General features: G+C 32.6%; 1 protein-coding gene across 3 annotated transcripts in view; it reads left to right on the top strand.

Annotated features, from left to right (window-relative positions):
* The window catches only part of LOC132731089 (LIM homeobox transcription factor 1-beta.1-like), a 50,853-nt gene extending 29,285 nt beyond the window's left edge, over positions 1–21,568 (top strand). For 2 of the 3 annotated variants that reach the window (XM_060717201.1, XM_060717200.1), the window contains exons 3-7: positions 15,801–16,021; positions 16,837–17,048; positions 17,818–17,971; positions 18,511–18,579; positions 20,029–21,568. In XM_060717201.1, coding sequence (XP_060573184.1) covers positions 15,801–16,021; positions 16,837–17,048; positions 17,818–17,971; positions 18,511–18,579; positions 20,029–20,228 — 856 coding nt within the window. In that variant the 3' untranslated portion in view covers positions 20,229–21,568. Of the gene's footprint in view, positions 1–15,800; positions 16,022–16,836; positions 17,049–17,817; positions 17,972–18,510; positions 18,584–20,028 lie in introns of all 3 variants that reach the window. The other variant, XM_060717203.1, reaches the window with a different exon arrangement.
* Positions 21,569–22,416: the final 848 nt, after the last annotated feature.

Genomic DNA, 22,416 nt, shown 5'->3' with positions numbered 1-22,416 from the left:
GATTCGAAAGTTTGCATAGATAGTATAGCATGACACTGACCCTTGTTAAACTGCCAATACACGACTAGGCATGCTTTAAAGTAATGATACGCTCCTCTATACAAACAAACAAACATTTGCTCACTTACCTATAGTATAAGAGACACTTAATTAAGGGCAATAAAGAGGGGGTTAATCAAGAGCCTTTATCTTGTATCAACTTTGTAAACATCAGGATTTAGTTGATATAAGTATGTCAAATATATGCCACTTTGCTGGTAGGTAGGTAAATATATGTATTCATAAGTTCATAGCTCGTTGAATGCTTGGCAAAACTTGTCGTCTGCTAATTTATATCGTCTGCTTAATATTTGAATCTCATCAAATTTCCTCAAAATAAAAAAAAGATAATGAAAAATTATAAATAAAAACAAAAATCAAGGACCACGACAGCGACAACAACAAATAAATAAATGGCATTGTCGATTTAATTTAGTTTTATTTGATTTTTAATAAGACGCACGATTTACTGCGGAATGACACGATTTAGTTTGCGAATCTTCAATGAAGTACATAAAATTAATTAATACATTCACATACATCAGCTTTACACTTTCGGGACCTATTTTAAATGTCATGCCTTGTTGAAAACAAAAAACATTCTTATTTAAATTTTCTTCAAATCGAAAGACAATATTTTCTTATCTCCGTACACAAATAATGAACTGTGCAACTGTCTGGTGGTGGTGTTGGTTGTTTTCACTCAGTGTACAGTCAGCCACCGCATCGTTCCTGGGCAGGCTGCTAAGCAATTTACTAGTACTAGTAATGTTGCCTTCTTTTTCGCAAGGAACTGATAACTTCTGTACATGCTAGCTTAGGTGCGGTGTGTGTGATCATAGAAAGGATTTCATGATAAATCACAACGAAAGTGACCTGCACCGTCCGGGAATTGAACCCCGGTCGCCCGATTCACAGTCCAGCGTTCTACATATTGAGCTTACTGTAGTTTACCTAGACTTAATATCGTGGAACTAGGCTAAAAGCTAAAACGTTGCCTCCATCTAAACGGGAATTGTTTCACATTGAACAAAACGCATCGGTGTATTAAAGAGCTGTTCCATTGCATTGTCATAAAATATTTGATTTTTTTTAAAAATCCAATTAAGAAACTAGAAAACAATTTGTCTTAAAGAAATTCAAATATATAATATATCTTTTAAAGTTTTATTATTATTTTTCCTTTAAATGTTTGGGATAGTGTTGTGCAGACATTATTCTGGCTTCCAAAACTTTAATATCCGCATTTTTTTTATAGTAAAGTGCTCTTTTGGTAACGGGTTTGATGCCTTTAATGCCTTATCAATTATTTTTATGCTCAAATTTACAGCATTATTTTTGATCGTTTAATCGGGATATAATTAATTACATGACCAAAAACCTTCACGAGCGTGTCTATATTTTAATAAAATATGGTAAACAAGATCAACAAGGAAAGAAGTTCGGCTCAGTGCATGCTGACCATTCCTTTGCAGGCATTTTACGCATGCGTAAAACCTCAATTGTATAAAATTGTTTTTTACGCAGCTTTCATACCTCTGAATTTCTTGTTATGTTCAATTTTGCTTATACGTAACATGAAGCCAATGTGGGTATAACTGATCGCAGCAGATGAATTTCTAGACCACCACCAGAAAAAAAATAACAATAAAATAACAAAAAACAGATTACCAACGTATAGATAAATACACACGTCATCACAGCTCTGCTTTTACCCTCTCTTGGTGACAAACCATGGGAAGAATTGTTTTCATGTATAAAGATTTCTTTCTTATGTAAACACGAATGCTTGTACATCCAAAGATGACAATATAAAGAAAAAGAAAGAAAGAAAGAAAGAAAGAAAAAAGGAAAAAAAAAAGAAAGAAAGAAAGAAAGAAAAAAGAGAAAGAAAGAAAAAACTTCGGACCATTGCCTTATTTTAGCCACCATTTTTTACAGCCTTCAAAGGGCATAAAGGCGCTCAATGATCTCCGAATGTACTTTCTTGGCTGAATTTACTGTTTGTGTTGAACCATATGCAAATCATTTAAGTGCATATACCAGGAACTAAAGTTAAGTAAAATTATCTATTGGAATATAATATATTGGAATATATACTTTTATTTGTCAAGTTTATGAACATTTTTAAGTTGGCTAAAAGATGATATTATACATGTGTGTAGATAAGCCATAGATCGTCACCTAAATGCAGTAATGTGTTAATTCCTTCTAAATTTCATAGAAGTCAAACAGCACTAACAGCAAGGTGACGATATACGTGTGTCGGTATATACATGTAGAATCTGTAGGTTTTGTAAATAAATAAATAAATAAATAAATAAATAAATAAATAAATAAATAAATAAATAAATAAATAAATAAATAAATAAAATATAAATATAAAATTTAAATAAATAAAATTCAATGAATGGGTGAGTGAGTGAGTGAGTGAGTGAGTTGGTGAGTGAGTGAGTAAGTGAGTGAATGAATGAATGAATGAATGAATGAATGAATGAATGAATGAATGAATGAATGAATGAATGAATGAATGAATGAATGAATGAATGAATGAATGAATGAATGAATGAATGAATTTAGACCAATCACTGAAAAAAAAAGATCGCAAGTTTAAAAAGATAGGTAGTTTTAATTGGAAATACAAAACATTCTAAAATCATATTAGCAATATAAAACAAATATATGAAATAAATTTACAGTAAAGTTCTCAATATTCTTGCAATTATATAACTTTTATTAGTTAATACAATTTAAAGAGCGGATAATACAGCCAGAATAAACTCTTAAATTCGGTTTGATTTCTTTTTTAATAGCGAACTGTTTATACGAATCGATAAAGTCAGTACTTCCGTATATTTCCGTTTGCGCTATTTCTATTTGTCGTACTATGGTCACGTGTTTAGATAGAAGTTATCCAATAAGAGAAGAGATACGGAGATAAACATAAGATACGCCACGCCACGAAGAGCGAGATACTTTGATAGTTTAATAATTTCGTAAAAAGAAAGATTTAGTTTCTTTATAACTTGAAACGTAGGAGGGTTATTTTGCTGTATGAAACTGAAAAAAGCAATAAAGATATAATATTATATAAAGATGTTTCCCGCTGAAAGAAAGAAGTAGATAAAATGGCATATTATATCAGTTTTTTTACGATTTTGATTTCTATAACTTTAGTTAGCATTAAATATGACCACATAGTTTTTTGCCTGATGATTATTTTCGTAAATGCAATATACGCTTTGTTGTGAGCTAGTTCTTCCAAGAAATTTCAAATTGATATCTCAGTTTTGTTAGATTAATCTCACTAAAAAAATGAATTTATTCTCTAAAACATTCATTAACATGTGCGTTTATTTATTTATTTTTTGTTGAAAATCATACATACTGTATAAGTTATAATATTATACATACCATATATAAATACATATATATATCATGCGCATCGCACTAATTAATTGAAAATGTTATGAACATTTCGTTATATTGTTTATTTATTGTATAAAATAGAAAATACAAAAGTACATTATTTTCTTATAGAAACAGTTCTATCTTTCGTGATAATATTATATCGATTATTCAAATTCTAAAAAGCTTATTTTGTTTATATTCTATGATGGGGCTAGACTAAGATATTTACTGGGGGAAAATGAAATATATAAATTGCTTAACAACAACTTTGAAAATGTAAGTTAAAACCCACAACCTTTTGTTGGTCATTTCCGTGTTTTCAACGTGATTTTCTCATCGAAACTGATGCCACACATGTTATACGATTTTTACTTGCATAATCATTTAAAATAAAATACATATGTTATATTGATTTTAAAATATGTTTAATATTTGAATAGCATTTTTATACTGTTACCCGCTTCTTATTATTTTTTGTATGAAAAACTATCTAAAATCTAAAAGATGCGGGAATTTTAAGTATTTTGTTGCTTTTGACGCTATTTTAATGCACAATCGACCAATATTCTTTCCTGTAACCTACAAAACAACAACAAAATTTCAACATTTTCATATTGTTATTGCCGACAGTCCAAGTGTTCCCGTCGACTTGTATAATTCTGATTTTTGTCAACATTTAGAAACTTGTGAAAACTTGTTATGAGCAAAACGCTGGGCCATTTGCATACTTCGTTTGAAAAGCAGTTGTCGTTTCCCTGTCTAATCGATCAATCGTATAATATGTCCATTTCGGAAACATTCAATCATTAATCAAACACAACTAGACACGCTTGAAGAGATCGTTGCAGTTCCTTCGCTAAATCAGAACAATATTCCCGCGAATTCTTGATTGTTCCGAGCTCAGGTCGAACGTGTGTCTTCATTGCTCTTTGCGATTGCAGTCGATTCAATTACTGATTGTTTTATATTTGTGCACCCGTGCTTTCGCTAAATTCCGGAGATATTTGCAGAAATCGGTGTTATTTTTTCAACTCCTCGGTTCCAATTGTGAAGAATTATTGTTGCGACTGCAGTGTTTTCACATATATCAATTCAATAATCAATTAAGTATTTTAGCGGCGCATTTATCAGAAGTCGTGTTTCCGTAAGAAGTTTAAGAGAGGACATTGTAAATCAATTAGTAAGTGTGTTTTACGACTCTACACCGGATGGTTATTTGCGCCATATCGTTATGAGGGCAAAACCGACCGTAAAAGGATAAAACCAAATCATTTTCTTCTTAGGGGGTAGACTTAAAATTGTCTTAATGGCTGTCTCACGCGGGATGCTTTTTTTGACTTATAACTATTTCGGATTTCAAAATCAATGAGTTAAATTGAAAAATATTGATTCTTAAATTAAGAATTCTTCTACAGAATAAAATACGTTTGGGATAAGGGTTGAAATGTCACTTCTTTTTTGTTTTAAATTAAAAATTTACATTAAATTCTTGTTACATTACTAAGAAAGTGGCTATATAGATCTATAATGAAAATATTTATTCTGACTTCAGATTTTAATCCATTTCTTCTGAACCATAACAAATTCAATTCAAATGTTAGAATTTATTTACTTTGAGTTATAACCATATAAATTTTGCATCGTAAAAGCTAAATAAAAACAACTTCTGATCTTGATTTCATATAGAATTTATCTCCTTAAAACCTCAATCACTCACCCACATACATTATATTAGTCTATGTTTTTTCTTCAATGATGAATCTAGTCGCTCGCTACATTATCTCGGTATCATTACAAGCTTTTAGACTCACATCACGTGACTCAAGAAAGATTTTAAACAAACTACAGAAGAACATGCACTTTGAAATGTTTTAAATAAAATCATGTATGCGATAAAAAAAGATAAAATATCATAATTATGTCGTTGGCATTATAAATAATATATTTTAAAATAACATATCCACCATTAATGCGAGACATTTCGGCAATTTTCGTAGTTTTCCGTAAAATATTACCGTCAAAATAAGGGTATTTTATGACCTTGAGAAAAATTATATACAAGATACAACAAAAATAAATATAAATTAATTAGATACGAAAATTGACGAAGTTGACCTACTTTTAACGAGCGATTTTCGAACCGTAAATTTACAGAATGCCTTCTGTATCCAAATTGCATCCAAATTCGTCGCATTTTTTTTAAATATGAATACTGAAGATTATGTACAACATATACTTTGTATGAATGTATCATCAAAACCAGTAATGTTGTAAGGAGAACAAAGTCCGAATATTTTTAAATATAAATATTCTATCCAATAAATGACTTTTCATTGTGATTACTTTATGGAAGTCCTTTAAGAAACGTAATTTACAGTCTACAAACAGCTTATTTCTTTATTCCAATCCATGAGTATAATTTATGTATTTGGTGGTACCAAAACTGGTGTAAAATTTTAATTCAGTTCTGACCATTTGTTATGTTTTCACAAACCTCTTCAAAATCGTACGTGAATCTGCAAGAAAATTTTCTACCTTAAAACTGTGAAAGTATTTAGAATACATTCAAACCTGTGTCAATCTAAGTGGTCTTTATATGCAGGCTTTTCATTACCAGTAACTGTCGCATAAGTGTCAGGATTAAGAAAATTATGCGGTCCTATCTGACAAGGTTTCTGCATAGAAGCAGTTTCACGGTATATAAACGAAATCACTGCACCTTGTCTTGCGAGCCTAAACTGTTTAATATGTACCCTGTCTTGCGAGTACATACACATGTCACTACCGATCATATAACAGCCGTTTTTTCTAGTTCTGGAGAAAAGAATATACCCCTTGAATGTTTCGTGAACAATTTTTTCAATAAATCAAAACTCCTGACAAGTTGTTAGAAGCTGATTCTTAAATCCACTTTATCATTAAATATTGGAAATATGAATGCAAACACAATTTTGATTTACAGAAATCAATTCAAACAACAGATAAGCCTTATCGAGCCGCCAAAGCTGCAGTCTTGCATCAAAATTCAATTAATCTCCCTTATTTGGTAATAATTGAGTTTTAGTTATTGCGTAATTGGATTCGGCGAGCCAGTATCACTGACCAACCTGAAATACTTCCACGTGTCACTATGGTTACAGCAAAATATCCGGCGCATGAGCAGATGGCTTCTGTGCGTTTCCTGACGTGCAGGTATTATGCGGTATAAATAAGTGTGTAATAATTGAAAGTAAACAGACCTATTGTTAGTGAAAGTGGTCTTTTCTTGAGCACTTGGATTAAGTTGTTGAGCGTTGATCGCGCGACACCATGTTAATAAATGACGTCAAACAACCATTGTCAATCATTGGTCAAACGCGATGACGTAATAATCTAAATTTAATGGTTGTCAATTCTTCTCGGGCGGTTCTTGCTGTCACCGTGAATGATGGCCCGGAAAGAATTCAATGAAAGGAAACTACATTGGACATGTTGAGTGTTTAAACTCGATTGCACTACCGAGCGATTGGTATGTAGCAATTTGTCACAGTCCGGAGACAAACTAGAGGAAAATGACCACACCATTCTGTCAAACTGCCTTTTATTTGTCTGGCCCTTTAGTTAAGTTGCAGTTTTTTTAACAAATGCTTGACCAGGACAATTCACCGTCAGACATTCGTGACAGTCAAAGACTAATTGTGCCACTAGATTTCAGAAATTAACAGATCAATTGAACATATGTTGCTGTCAACCATATATATGTATACTTTAGACTCCTTCACACATGGCCATACGTTTAGAGCGCACTGTGTGGTACCTCCATGAAAACGAAACACAATTTATAACCATCTTCGATCTATATCGTAGATAAATTATTTCTGTCATTGACAAAAATATGTTCCACGTATGATTACCTCCTCTTATCAACTAATCTATTTACAATTAACTGCAGCGTTCGGGTACGATACTCGGCTGATCAAAGCACCGAAAGGCATAGTTACGCGCCATTAAGTACAATTTTACGGTGATAAACTGAAACCCTCCCAAAACTTTATAATTGCAGTAATATGTATTTCTTTAAGAAAAAAAAAAAGAACAAGAAGAAGAGATGATATTTTTATAACTATAAGTGTTAGGGTACATCCTCAAAATTATATTCTTTTTTTTATTGAATAATGCGCAGACACTGACAAAGTTACGAGCAATTATCTGCTGTTTGCAATTTGGAAAAAAATTGGTGCACTGGTTGCGAAGAAAGAAAAAACACCAAAAGTATCACATTCGGATGAAAATTCACAAAAAGTCAGTTTAAATTAGTGAAAATCGCGCACAAACTTGTGAAAAATCTCAATTTTGGCTCTGTTTTTTTATCTGCCAAAATGCTATTTTTGTAATTAAAAAGATATTGACTACAAGTGAATATATTAGCCACGATCGCCTTTGTATATTTTTACATAAAATAAATTCATTTTATTTTCTTAATTGGCAATTCATCTACATGTTCATCAGTCTTTAGCCTGCATTTTAATGTTCCAAAATGCTTCTTTCGTTAGCAATCTTTAAGATATGTTTTTATTAGTTTAGTAGCGGATTTTATGAAACATACTCATGTAGATCTACTACCAAACAAACTATTTAGAAAAAAATGCGCTTTACCTATTTATAAAGCGGAGTACGTAGTAATAAAAATAACAGATATTTCTAACTAATTTTTCAAAACTTTGTATTTACTGTTTCATTGCCCTTGAATAAAAAAACTGACAATATCTCGATACTGGATTATTCAAGAATTAATTAAACAACGTACAATGGTCCAAGGTGAAAGCCACTTGCAAGCAACGACCTGTCAAGATTACAGCGGAACGGATCAGGTGCAAAAGGTGTCTTTAACCGCCCTGGTCCTACCTGTCAAACCTGTCATAACTGAGTTGTCGGGGCCGTGTGTTCCATGAGCCCCCCTCTCCGTGGTTAAAGCCCCCAGTAAACCAAGAAAATCCTCACAAGAATCCGCGAACAATGCTTTTAGATTTAAGGGTGTCATTTCGTGCAATCTCAAAGAAAATAAATGCCACTTCAGCCGAAACAATATGTTTTAACGCTCAATTTTATCAATGTCCTTCCGTAATAACATTATCCTTTTTTCATAAATTTATCACAAAAGACTTGGGTTTAAGCTAGCAAGGTGTTTAACAATGATTAATTGCCGAGTATAAGATAAGCTAACAATGAAAATGGATGTTTTATTATCAAAAGAAAGTCAAAATTTATATCGACCACTCCATATTACCCCCTAAAGTACCGCTACAAATTCTCTAATCAATTTGTTTTAACAAAATGTTTTTATTCAAACATTATAAAAAGATTTGCATGCGTCATTATTTAGATGATGTATGAGAGATAAATAAATAAAAACTGCAATTCATGATTATATTCTTCATATTTTATGATGATGAAAGTAATAAAGTCTGAAGAGATAGAGCTTTCTATTTTTAAACACAGATATTTAAGATTAAAGTCACTGTCTTTTAAGATTGTGAATCTAACAAAGTGAATATCAGATGTAATATTGCTATGTAAGGCGTGGTCACTTGTGAACATGCATTTCCTGGTGTTCACGATTGGAAGCTAATTAATATTTTACTACACCGTAAAGTGAGTGAGTGAGTGAGTGAGTGAGTGAGTGAGTTGGTGAGTGAGTGAGTGAGATGGTGAGTGAGTGAGTGAGTTGGTGAGTGAGTGAGTGAGTGAGTGAGTGAGTGAGTTGAGTGAGTGAGTGAGTGAGTTGCTGAGTGATTGAGTGAGTGAGTGAGTGAGTGAGTGAGTGGTGAGTGAGTGAGTGAGCGAGTGAGTGAGTGAGTTGGTGAGTGAGTGAGTGAGTGAGTGAGTGAGTGAGTGAGTGAGTGAGTGAGTGAGTGAGTGAGTGAGTGAGTTGGTGAGTGAGTGAGTGAGTGAGTGAGTGAGTGAGTGAGTGAGTGAGTGAGTGAGTTGGTGAGTGAGTGAGTGAGTGAGTGAGTGAGTGAGTTGGTGAGTGAGTGAGTGAGTGAGTGAGATGAGTGAGTGAGTTGGTGAGTGAGTGAGTGAGTTAGTGAGTGAGTTGGTGAGTGAGTGAGTGAGTGAGTGAGTGAGTGAGTGAGTGAGTGAGTGAGTGAGTGAGTGAGTGAGTGAGTGAGTGAGTGAGTGAGTGAGTGAGTGAGTGAGTGAGTGAGTGAGTGAGTGAGTGAGTGAGTGAGTGAGTGAGTGAGTGAGTGAGTGAGTGAGTGAGTGAGTGAGTGAGTGAGTGAGTGAGTGAGTGAGTGAGTGAGTGAGTGAGTGAGTGAGTGAGTGAGTGAGTGAGTGAGTGAGTGAGTGAGTGAGGTTAAGCCTAAAAAAGCTAATATTTTTAATACTCGTTAGCACATTTTTTTGCTGTCATATGAAAGTTTCCAAAAAATTGGAAATAAAACCTATTGCATTTTGTCAATTGGTACAATAATTGAGTGATTTAGTATTTTGTATGGAAGAAAAAAAATAATGTTTCTTTTACATTTTGCTACCTTTATCACAAATTATGTTACATTCATCAATACATTTCAAGGTTAGATAGATAGATACTTTTATTTCCTCCATCTTACATATTCGGAATCCATTTGTTACAACATTCATCATAAAACACTGGTTCTCTTTCTACACTCTTTCTACAGAAAGAAAAAATATCCATTTATAAGGCTTAATATACCTTTAAAGTAAGAAAAAATATTTTATTTTAGTGTCATAATTATGCATCATGTACAAACAATCTTCATTCAGAATACAAGTACCCTGCCCAATGGGCTCATAATACACTTTAATATGTACATGTACTACTATGTATATATGCTTCTATTCCATATTCTAATGCAGTATGGCTTCAGTTAAATTATACTTTAATGACGAATTTACTGTGAAATAATTGTAACTTTAGTAAGTATAATAAATGACAAAAAAACAAAAAACAAAAAAACAAAAAAAAAACAACAAAAAAACAACAACAAAAAACAATGATACAATTTCAAAAAAGTAAAACCTTTAACTGCAAAGTAAACAAGAATGTAAATTGACTCTAAGTTGACTCTAGCGTGCTGATTTTCAACTTAAATACGTCGATTAGAGAAGCCTTGTTTGAAATCAGTTTATATATATTTCTATATTTTTAAATTGAAAAATCTGGAATTAGATTAAATCAAAATAGATCTACTTTGATACAAATACGTATACTGTATTCTTACATCTATTTATTCGGATAAAAGTGTCATTCGACAAGTGTGAGAAACATGATCCGATTTTACATATAAAATATAGCAGATGAACAAAAAATTATTTTTCACCACTTAAATGTAAATATTAATTAACTTTTTTTTCAATAAGAATATCCAAATGATACATATATCTGTTGTTTTTATCAATACAGTATTTGAAACTCTGGAAATTTATGGAAAATATGCCCAATGTAGACCAATCCACTTTAAACATAATTTATTATCCAAATGGTACTTTTCTTTTGTTTTGTTTTTTTTATCAATATTTGAAATTCTGAATTAAAATATTCCCATTGTAGACCAATCAATTTTAATGACATAATTTATTTTATAGCTCTTTGAAAACCAGGATAACGTTTGAACTTTTGATAGAAAAAAGCGTTCGTTGACATGCCCTTGTACACCTTCGTTATTTCCAAGAAGTGTTTTTATTTTTATACAATGTACAATGTATATATTAAATGACACAATTTCCTTCAATTATGTGTACAATCAAAGCCGACCTTTGAAAGTAAATTGTTCTCCGCAATGCTGTATTAGGTCAAAGTGTTCGTTTAAGGAAGCTATCTTACAAGCTTCTGGGAAATATGTGTGTCTACGCACGTGTCCACTCGAGCCTGTAATAATGCACGTGATACACGGAAACAAAGAACCTTCATCAGCTGGTGCTTCCGGAAAGTCGTCTTGCCCCCGTTGTAATGGCGATGACACTTACATCTTTAGAAACAGTGATGATGATGGGGAAGATGATGATGATGATAATAATGATAATTGTAATGATCATAATACTGATGAAAATATTATTATTATTTTGATTATTATTATTTTGATTATTATTATTAATTATTATTATTATTATTATTATTGTTATTATTATTATTATTTTATTATTATTATTATTATTATTATTATTATTATTGTCAGATATAAAATTTATTTATATATTTAGCATACCGTTTGATTTGACATCCTGCAGGACCAGTGATAATATTTGGTTGGCCTTACGAGGGATTTATTTTTGAACAATTTGACAACGTGCGGTGACAATAGAGTGTCGGACATGTACATGACAGTCAGTTGACGGATAATAGAACGTCATTTAATAAAGCGTTTGTGAATACGACGAGCCTCGCGTTACCGGAATGTATCACTTTTCGTCTCAATAAGAAGATAACACACTTGTTTACCGTATGATAAAGTGACCGACATGGATGTACGATAACATGACATCAAAAGTATGCCAAATTTATCACTCACTTTTTTGTGGTTAACATATCGCGACGTCTTTTTTTGTATTACACAGGGGCGTAGTTGTATCCAAAATGTGTCATGATTTTAAAGCGGCCTTCAGCATTTTATTTTTTGTGGGAAAAACAGTTCTGTGCTGTTTCAGTAATAAAAATACCCAAGAAAAGTGTATCATATCTCTGTTAAACAGCGCCCTGAGAGCTATTTATAACATGTCAGGGACGTTTTTATAGCGCAGTGACGTTCGTTTCTAAAAATAGAAGAGAGGGAAACAAATCGTCCGTTTTTCTAATTAAAGGTATCGAGTGGTTTCTTATTGTTTGTGTATTTTTATCGACGACAATCTTTTTTAATTTTACACCCTAATTTTTTTTGCTTTGACAATTATATGAAACGATGTATCTAAAAATAACATATTTAACCTTTAGAAAAACTGAAGACCGCTTTAAAGTTCTTATAAAATTACAATATCTCCTGTATTCTAGTTCGATATCTCAGCCCTTGAAGACAATGAATGTACCTAACTGTTGTTTTGACATTCAAATTCAATAACGTTTGACCTTATGCGTTTTTGGTGTGCCTCGCTACTCAATTACTGACCTTATGCGTTTTTAGTGTTCCTCGCCACTCAACTACTGACCTTATGCAAATTTTTGGTGTGCCTCACCACTCAACTACTGACCTTATGCGTTTTTGGTATACCTTGCCGAACTTACACGTGTAATTTTTGACAAATAAACGTGCGAAAATTAATAATCTGAAGACAAAAAAAAAAACAACAAAAAAAAGAACAACAACAACATCAACAACAACAAAACAATGAAAAACATAAAAAACAACAACAAGAAATAATGTTATTATTGTGGTTCACCTTGACATTCCTATAAATCAGAAAATGGTTTGACTTCTTACCAAGAGATAAATGTCTACATGTTTGTTATTCCTTTATTTTTAAAATTTTGTTTCTTTATGTATTTCATAGAAAATGTAAATTAAAAATGCGTATGCGATGAAAATCTTAATTTGTTCAATGAAAATGTAGAACATTCTATAAAAAGTTGATTTGCATTGTCGTAAAAATATCAACCAAATCACATTAACTACAAACAATCCTAACAAAACAAACATAACCCAAAGCATTATCTATTTTTGTTCAAAATATACAAGCTGGGGGAAGAGTAAGAAATATAGCGGTGTTCAACCTTTAATCTTCTATCAACATTTGGCATTTAGTGTCACAATTCTCTGTATATTTCTGGGTTTGTCAACAGAACTCTAACATCCTTTAATCTTTGTAGTTTGTCTATTTCTATCGAATTTTAAGTGTTCTGTCCTTTTCGTTGACAAATTCTCGACTCTAAATCGTAATACGCTAATCACACGTAAACAAATTTCAATCTTTGATGTTTTACAATACAAAGAATACGTTATCGATAAATACTAAAACATGTGTACATAAATGACTTCAAAATCCAAGTATGGGGAATAAAATGCTGATTTATTGGACCAATCAGAGATAAGCAAATAATTTACTGCACGACCGCTTCACATTCACCTCGTGACTGTAATGGCGGCTCTTGGTTGTCGTTTGGTGTTAGTTTGAGTGACGAAATTTTGCTTTTTGAAGAAAGAGATCAAATAGAACATCTTAAATACGATAGTATGCGGAAAAATGAAATGTTATGTCTATGGCTATGTAATCCCTTTAATATGTTTTGCCATTGATACTATATAGATGGTCAAGTATTCAACAATAATATTAGGTAGTAAAATTGGTATAAAATTCATTTTCCATTTTCTTTCGAAGGCACATTAGTATATTCATTTTGTGATATTTACTCAGAATCTAATATCCTTATTAATGTCATAGCATTTCTTCATTTGGTATAAAAAGGTGACTTGTTTCATTGGAAACGAAGCCACAAATGTTGTAAAAGTCATATCAACCAGTAAAATTTTCATTTATAAGAAATTGTGTTTTAATACCTTTGAACTTTAAATAAACTGGATATTCTTTCCAAGATAGGCGTATAATATCATGTCGCAAATATCTACAGAGATCGTTAATCAAGCCGTGTTTTGTAAAAGTATTTAAATTTAATGGTTTAATATACCACCTGAGTCTCATCTGAAATCTCGCTTTACGAGAGTATAAAAACAATAACAAACGGTAAAATTATTGGTGATGCTACAAACCGGTGTCAGTTATCAATGCAAATTGATTCTTTAGTGGATACCTGGAGAATAATATTTAATACTGACGTATCATTAACTATTTTGAATTGAATTTTCGATGGGGAATTGACCGTGCCGCTTCCAGCTTATTTCTTTTTTTCCTTCGCCAAGGCGCTTTAAACATGACAATGTCTTTAGTATTGTTTTCCCATTCTTTTTAACTAATTTCTAAAAACAATAATATCTTAATTAAAACTGATATTATTCATTTTGTAACTCAGATCGAAAGTCTCAGATAACATTACTTTGAATAGCAGACGACAATTTCTAAAAAAGGCTGCATGTGTACAGATATTAAAAACTGCATCTTATTTCTTTCCTGAAATGAAAATTAGTAAATGTATAACTTCTCAGACTATATTTTTTCATTTTTCTTTTTTAATATAAATACATAATTCAAATATAACGCAAAAGTGAGCCTTGAAAAAATAGCATCGGAACGTAGGTTTCTTCTGAATGAATGTTGAATTATGACTTTAATAAAAATCTTTGCTCGCTTGATATATGTCTCCACGACACATTTGTGAAACCCTCTATTATCTTATTCATCTTGCGGTCTAAATTCTCGCTTCTTACGATAGTAGCGTATTGAAATTTGACGTGGTGTTGACAGGAATAACTGGCGCATAATGAAGAACATTGTTCCGCTGTTTTCTGCGAGTAATTCCTTTACAATAGAGTCCTCCGGGGGATTTGATTGATTTATAGTTTAATAATTTGCCTTGCTCCGTCATAACAACTCCATTCTCAGCTTGATGTCACATAAAATTCGAGAAAATTGACATCACAAAAATGCGAAAAGGGGAAATTGGATCTTTTTTATGATTTTTAGTCAAGACTTGTACATAGCTTGCTTATATATGATTTTCGAACAGTATTTCTCTCGACAAAAAACGCCCCCGAAGACAGTCAAACATACAAAGGCTGGCCACGTAAAGTCTTGACGTCAAAAATATTTATATCTAAATAAACACATAAACTATTTGGAAAGTAAGCCTTACGAATTTATGTATAGAATTATTAAATTTCTTCAATAATTCGAAAAAAGTTTTCTTGCAATGTTTGTTATAAAACATACCTGGAAATATCAATGTGAGAGCAGTAGATATATACCAAAAAGGTTACTTTGTTTATGCTCAGATTTTCTGATCATGACCAATGTTTTCATATGTCCTTGTTTATGCCCAGGTTTTCTGATTATGACCAATGCTTTCATTTGTTCTTGTTTATACCCAGGTTTTCCGAGCATGACCAATGCTTTCATTTGTTCTCGTTTTATGCTCAGATTTTCTGATCATGACCAATGTTTTCATTTGTTCTTGTTTATGCTCAGATTTTCCGAGCATGACCAATGTTTTCATTTGTTCTCGTTTTATGCTCAGATTTTCTGATCATGACCAATGCTTTCTTTTGTTCTTGTTAATGCCCAGATTTTCTTATCCTGACCAATGTTCACATTTGTTCTCGTTTTATGCCCATATTTTCTGATTATGGCCAATGCTTTTTTTTGTTCTTGTTAATGCCCATATTTTCTGATGTGACCACTGTTTTCGTTTGTTCTTGTTTTATGCCAAGTTTTTTTATCATGACAAATGTTTTCATTTATTCTTTCAGAATATACCGTGCAAAATGTAGTGCTTGTCTTCAACACATTATACCTCCAAACCAGCTAGTCATGCGGGCACTGGATCACGTGTATCACATGCACTGCTTCGCGTGCGTGGCGTGTGGACACCCTCTTCAGAAAGGAGACGAATTTGTAGTCAAACATGGCCAGTTGTTTTGTAGAATGGACTTCGAGAAAGAAATGGCTCTAATGCCTTATAGCCCAAAAAGTAAGTTTTACTCCAGACCATTACTTGACATAACATGACTTTTAGAAAAATTTATTACGTCATTTTGAATATAATTATTATGGTTCTGTTTTTTGTGTGTTTTATTTAGATTAAAGTACGTATGTACTTTCAAGACAATACATTCCGTGATTTATAACTTAACAATTTATTTTAGTTTCCATTTTTTGAATTCATATTAGTTTATGCAGAATTTATTTTAGTTCGATTGTGTAGGAAGCTATAAGCTTATTGAAACACTCTCGAATCTGTTTCTGGAACCAACCAGTACTAAGCAATGACTGTAAAGTTTCTTGCTCGAGGAAACAACGGCTTGCCCCTGACACCCACGCGGTCAGCAATTCTTAGATTACTAGTCCGACGCGTTAACCACTCGGCCACGCCGCCATTCTAATATTGAATTTATATTGGCTTAATGATAGACGAATTGTAATACATTATCAGTTGGAAAGTTAAGTAGGTGTAATTATATTTATTATTATTATTTTTGTTTGATTGCGAAACAAGTTCTTGCAACTTATATTAATCACTTTCGAACCCGCTCCCTTGAACCAGTACTGGTGTCATATGAAGAAACATGGTCGTGACCAGATTAGGGTCCGACCTATGATCCCTGGGTTGAGGGGCAGACACCTTAACCACTGCGCTACCGCTCCCTATTTCTTTTAAGTATTAGGGGTGTTTTTTGAGGTAGTCAAATGGAAAAAGTTATTATATGCATTACATACATGGATATTTTCTTGTTGATTTTGTTCATATCGTACAAATTGTATTATGTGACGTCATAAATTTAACAGGTGATGATAGTGACAGTTACGATGACGACAGCGATTCTGGCAAACCGCCAAAGCGTCCGCGAACAATTTTGACCACAAGTCAGCGCCGGAAGTTCAAAGGTGCGTTCGAAATGAACCCTAAACCTTGTAGAAAAGTTCGAGAGTCCCTTGCGGCAGAAACTGGTCTCAGCGTTCGGGTTGTGCAAGTGTGGTTCCAGAATCAAAGAGCAAAGGTGAATAATAATTATTATGCATTCATGCAAGTGAATAATGATAATGCTTTTAGTAGTGCTTGGCCAGTTTGTTTTGCGATTGCATTTATAAAGGGGGACTCCACTGAGGTTATTTTACATGACGGGACTGTAAATAAATTTTAGAAGTTAATGTTCCATTTGATGTAGGGATAGTGCAAAGTTTCAAATCATCGCCCACACTAATTTGCCATAATAATTATTCAAATTGTTAAAAATGACTAAAAAATGCAACGCTTTTCACTAAAAACGGAGTAACTATAGCACCAAATACGATTTTCATTCACTTCAGTTGAGTGTTCCTTTCATCATCTAAGTACTAATGTTTGGCATTTATTTTTACTTCTTACAATTGAAAAATAAAAGCAACCTAATGAACGATAAATAATTTATTTTTACTTTTTGGGGGTGCAAAGTAACACATGTCAAACATTTTGAAGTAAAGTATGATTTTATAGCATTTTCTGTACTGTTAATGCATACCTTTTTTTTTAAAACAAAAAAAACTTGCTGAACATAGAAACGATTTTCATTTCCTCATTTCCTGCGAAAAACATACTTTCTTCATTTCCTGTGACAAAAAAACAACAAATAAATATGAATTATATTGCAGAAGATAATCCTTGTAGTAAAAGGTCGGCATGAAAATATAGAAATTGTTTGAAACCATCGAGAAAAAACTTCGGCGGTTTAAAGCGTTACATAATCAGCTTGCTAAATTCTGACATCCAACTTCTTTTTTTCTCTGCAGGTGAAAAAGATTGCTCGGCGGCAGAACCAAGATGGCGGAAAAGGCAAGAAAGACGGTGACGGCACAGAAAAGTCCAAGTTGAAATCACCCGGGGAGAAAAAAGACGATGACAGTGAATCGGACAGCAGTTTTATAGGTCACTCGGAAAATAATGGTATGTTTCATATACATATTATAGTATACTTTTAGAAGTATAAAAACCTAACATTTTGTATATGCAGTCGTTTTCAAAATAAACTTTGCCTCCCAATTTTGGATAGTAAGCATTTAGAAAACTTAAGTGATTTAGAACGCCACAGCCGTCCGAAAAATCTAATTTGTTTAATGATTACAAGTCTAATGATCTCTTTACAATTTAATGTTAACAATATCTTATGAACAGTTGATTTACTAGAATGATTCATTAAAGCCTATATAACAAGGTAAATATATTAGGACTCATTTTAAATACTATATATAATTTCATTGGACGAAAAAAATAATAAATATGCAATACTTATGTATATTTATGTATAATACACCGTCGGGAATCGGCACATTCCGTATTGTATGAGAACCTACAAAGAATCTTGTCTGCTTGGCGTTTTCTGGATATTTAAGTACCAGGTCCGGAAACTGACGAAGTATGTCGAATTCATACGAACCGTAAGATCGATGCAATACCCGTTTTTATTTGAACATTGCTAATTTTAGGGTTATCACAAAAGCAAGAAAGTCGAATGTTTGGCGAACAGATGAACAACTTTGACACTGATCACTCAGGTAGGTGAGTAGTTGTTGTTTTGATAGACGATGTAGGTAAGCTATCTATATCAGACAGTCATATACAGCTCGGATAAAATCGGTAAATTTCGACATTTTCCGTAGCTTAGATTTATTTGGAAAAATGATGGTGTCCGCAGTATTTTTAAATGCTGCTGCAGACATTTTGTTTATGATGTATTGAAAACATCGACCAAAGTCAATTAACAGGAGTCTATAGTGAATTTATTACCCAAATAATTCCGAATATGTCATTCTTAAATACATTTGAGCTGCGCCATGACAAAACCAACATAGTGGGTTTGCGACCAGCATAGATCCAGACCAACCTGCGCCTCCGCGCAGTCTGATCAGGATCCATGCTGTTCGCTATCAGTTTCTCTACTTGTAATAGGGTTTGTAAGCGAACAACATGGATCCTGATCAGACTGCGCGGATGCGCAGGCTGGTCTGGATCCATGCTGGTCGCAAACGCACTATGTTGCTTTTGTCATGACGCGGCTCATTTGATGATCTGACATCACTTTCGTAAACAAATGAACCACTGATATTTTCCTCTATCCATTTTTAAAGGCCATTATCTTATTTGTTTCAAGTCCCAATACTCGGCCCTTCTTGTAAAACAATTGCATTTTTTTCACAAGCAATGACTCTCATTATAAAACTCTATATATAATTCTAAACTATAACTCATAACTACAACACCAGCTTTTTTATGTTTATATACAACTCAGTTTCATGACAAAAGGTCAGATCAGCAAATTCTACCTTCCGTTATTCTTTAGAAAAAATAACGAAAAAGATAAGAGAATTTTTCTTTTCCTTCTTCGTATGTTATCATGTGAGGTCAGACAGTACCCGGTTTATTTCAAAGAATTGCATAACTTTTAAGAAGAAAAAAAGTAGTGTTTTTGTTTCTTTGTATTTTTTATTAATAGCTATCAATTTTTACGTTGCAGTTCTTAAATATATTTCATGAATGTCCATTTTTAATAATAATAATAATAATAATAATAATAATAATAATAATAATAATAATTATTATTATTATTATTATTATTATTATTATTATTATTATTATTATTATTTTAACCTCCTTCACGCTTTTATGGCATAATATTTTGAATTGTGCAAAATTGTTTATTCCAACCAAGACAAATATCATTCAAAGCATTAAAAGTATACTAAAATTTTACAATGAAATGTGTGGAAACATCTGCCTGATACCATAGTGGAATAAACTCCAGCAAAATTTACAGTTTTGATATCGAGAAGTTCAGCTCAGTTGGGATTTTCTTTTTCAAAGATTGGGGTAAAAATTAGCATATTTGCCGTTGGGAATGGGTCAGGTAATTTGACCTGTGGTGACACTGGGAAAGGGCATGATAGATCTACCAATTAAATATTATTTGATTTATATATTATAACACCATGTTTATATTGTTTTAGATTCGGCCTACTCTAGTACAAACACCATCTCTAACAACGTGTACAGCAACGGGTCCATGAACATGGATGAAAAAATGGAATCTTTGGACCAGATTTTAAGCTCGGACGGTCGGACAAACGGCATGTCGGCGTCAAATCCATTGATAAATCCCATTGATAAACTTTACTCCATGCAAAGTTCATATTTCAACGCAGAATAAAGTGATGTTTTGGAGGAGACTGGATCTTTTAAACTATAATTCATAGCTGGATTATCCTACTTTGAAGTAGACTTTTGCGGTAGATGAAAAATGAAACAAAAGAGGAACATTCGGTCATTTTAAGGCTGATTTTAGAATTTTGAAGTAATGAATGAGATAGGCAATGGTGAGGCTCGTATTTAAGAAGCAGAGGAATAATTTTGGATTCGAGGGAACTGTTTCTGTTTCAGAACATAGTGAAGTCTGGTTGTAAAGTCTTTGATTATGTTTGACTTCTGTATATGACACATAGATACTAGTGACATATGTGAAGTGCACGTGACCCCTCGTGGCTTTGGATACAATTAAGTGACATATTTAAAGTTGAAAGTGCTGTGGCTACGAGCCACATTTTCTTTGTAGGTTGACAGCAAAGTTTTGGCTTTTGTCTTACTAGAGAAAATGACTTGATATATAGTTAGATGGTTTGATGACGCCATATTGCAACAATTAATGACGTCAAATATATGTGTAATGACGTAGCTTTGGTCTTTGAGACTACATACATGTGCGAAGAAGTATGACTTTAAGGAATTTGGTTAAGCCTTTAAGTTATCTCCGACTGTAGGATGATTGCAAACGAGAAAAACATTTTACCTGTGAACTCATTTGTCTTGGCTTTAAGAAACTTAGCCCGACAGAAGTTAAAAAAAGGATTTTGTGAATGTAATGGCAGGTTACTAGATAGAATACGAAATGAAAAAAAATAATATTAATCCTCTAGACTACCTAGGTTAATACACGTACGATATTTTGTAACATTAACATTTGAGTAGTAAACTTGTATAGTGTTTAATAAGCAAGAATTTTGATTAAGCAAGAATTTAGTTTTTGTAAGGGTAGGTAACTCTTGAGGAGACAGTTGCATGAATTATCTTTCTTTGCTGTTGTTGTCCTTATAACTATGACATTTACCTTGTTCTTATTAATTTAATTACTCTTTTCACACACAACCTGCTGAATTTCTTATAATGGACTCGTCAAGCTACCATTTTAGGAACTGTCCATTATTAATTTTGGGGAAATACAAAACTTCAATCAACAGTATAGAGCCTGGCTCCAGGCTTGCCTGACTCTGTACTAGTGGCAAATGTTAATCACTTCCGGTTCCAGTAGGGTAAGGGTTATAAATTTACGGTTTGACTGTATTGATCATATTCTTTGAAATCAGGACCTAGGCTATGATTTGTATGAATACCTTCACACATTTACAATATTTTAAATAAATTTGTCAAAAAATAAAGCATTTGTTAAGTCAACAAAACTAATTCAGCTAACGCATCACAGATATCCATTTTTTGGACGTTTGCCGTTTTGTTACCAAAAGTTACTTAATTTGTCGAGTTTACACGAAATATTACATTATTTGTTTAATTGTTGTAGTCTAGAATTATGTTTCGTATTTATTTACACATTTTTTTTACAAGAAATATAAATTGTTTTGTGCATATGAGGAGAGACGGGTCAATTTATTTTATTTATTGATGTAAGCGGCTGTTAGCATGAAGAATTGGTCACTATAATTTTATGACAGACACACTGTGTGACAAAGAGACAGAAGAAACAGTTGTAGAAGCTGAGAATTTCCAAAGGGAAAATAAGAAAGATTTTATTTATTGTTGTCATTAATTTATTTATTTTTGTCATTTGGATTTTTTTGTAATTTGGTTGAAAATGTGTTTTAGTTGTTGACAAAAATCATTATTTCACATTTTATGAACTTTTCGCTTGATATTTTGTTGTGTTTAATTTGGATACATTTGCAGGCACTGAAACAGTTTTTTTGACCTTGGTGGGCGTGGGCAAGTTGGGTGGGGGAAAGGAGGGGCTATTTCTTTAAAACACGATCCATCCAAATGGGGGCGGTGGAGACTTACCTTACTTGTGAAAATACAGTTGTTTCTTTTTTTTTTAAATAATAGTACTGACAAATTGTTTTAAATGGATACAATTTTTGATTATTTTGTTTATCATTTAGACGATTATAGTGCTATCAAATCAAATCCAGCAACTTGTAAACTTTTTTGGTAAGACACTCAATACTGTATAAACAAAGGCAAAACAACATAGGAATTGTGTTTGTTAGGATGCACCAATTACACATTTTTATTTTGTTTAGGCCAAGCATATTCTTTTTCCGGTTTTCTGT

This window comes from Ruditapes philippinarum, unplaced genomic scaffold (assembly GCF_026571515.1).
Source record: "Ruditapes philippinarum isolate M1 unplaced genomic scaffold, ASM2657151v2 ctg1060_1_1_1_1, whole genome shotgun sequence".
NCBI lineage: Eukaryota > Metazoa > Mollusca > Bivalvia > Venerida > Veneridae > Ruditapes > Ruditapes philippinarum.
The sequence above is the reverse complement of the archived record's forward strand: the minus strand, read 5'-3'. Positions and strand labels throughout refer to the sequence as shown.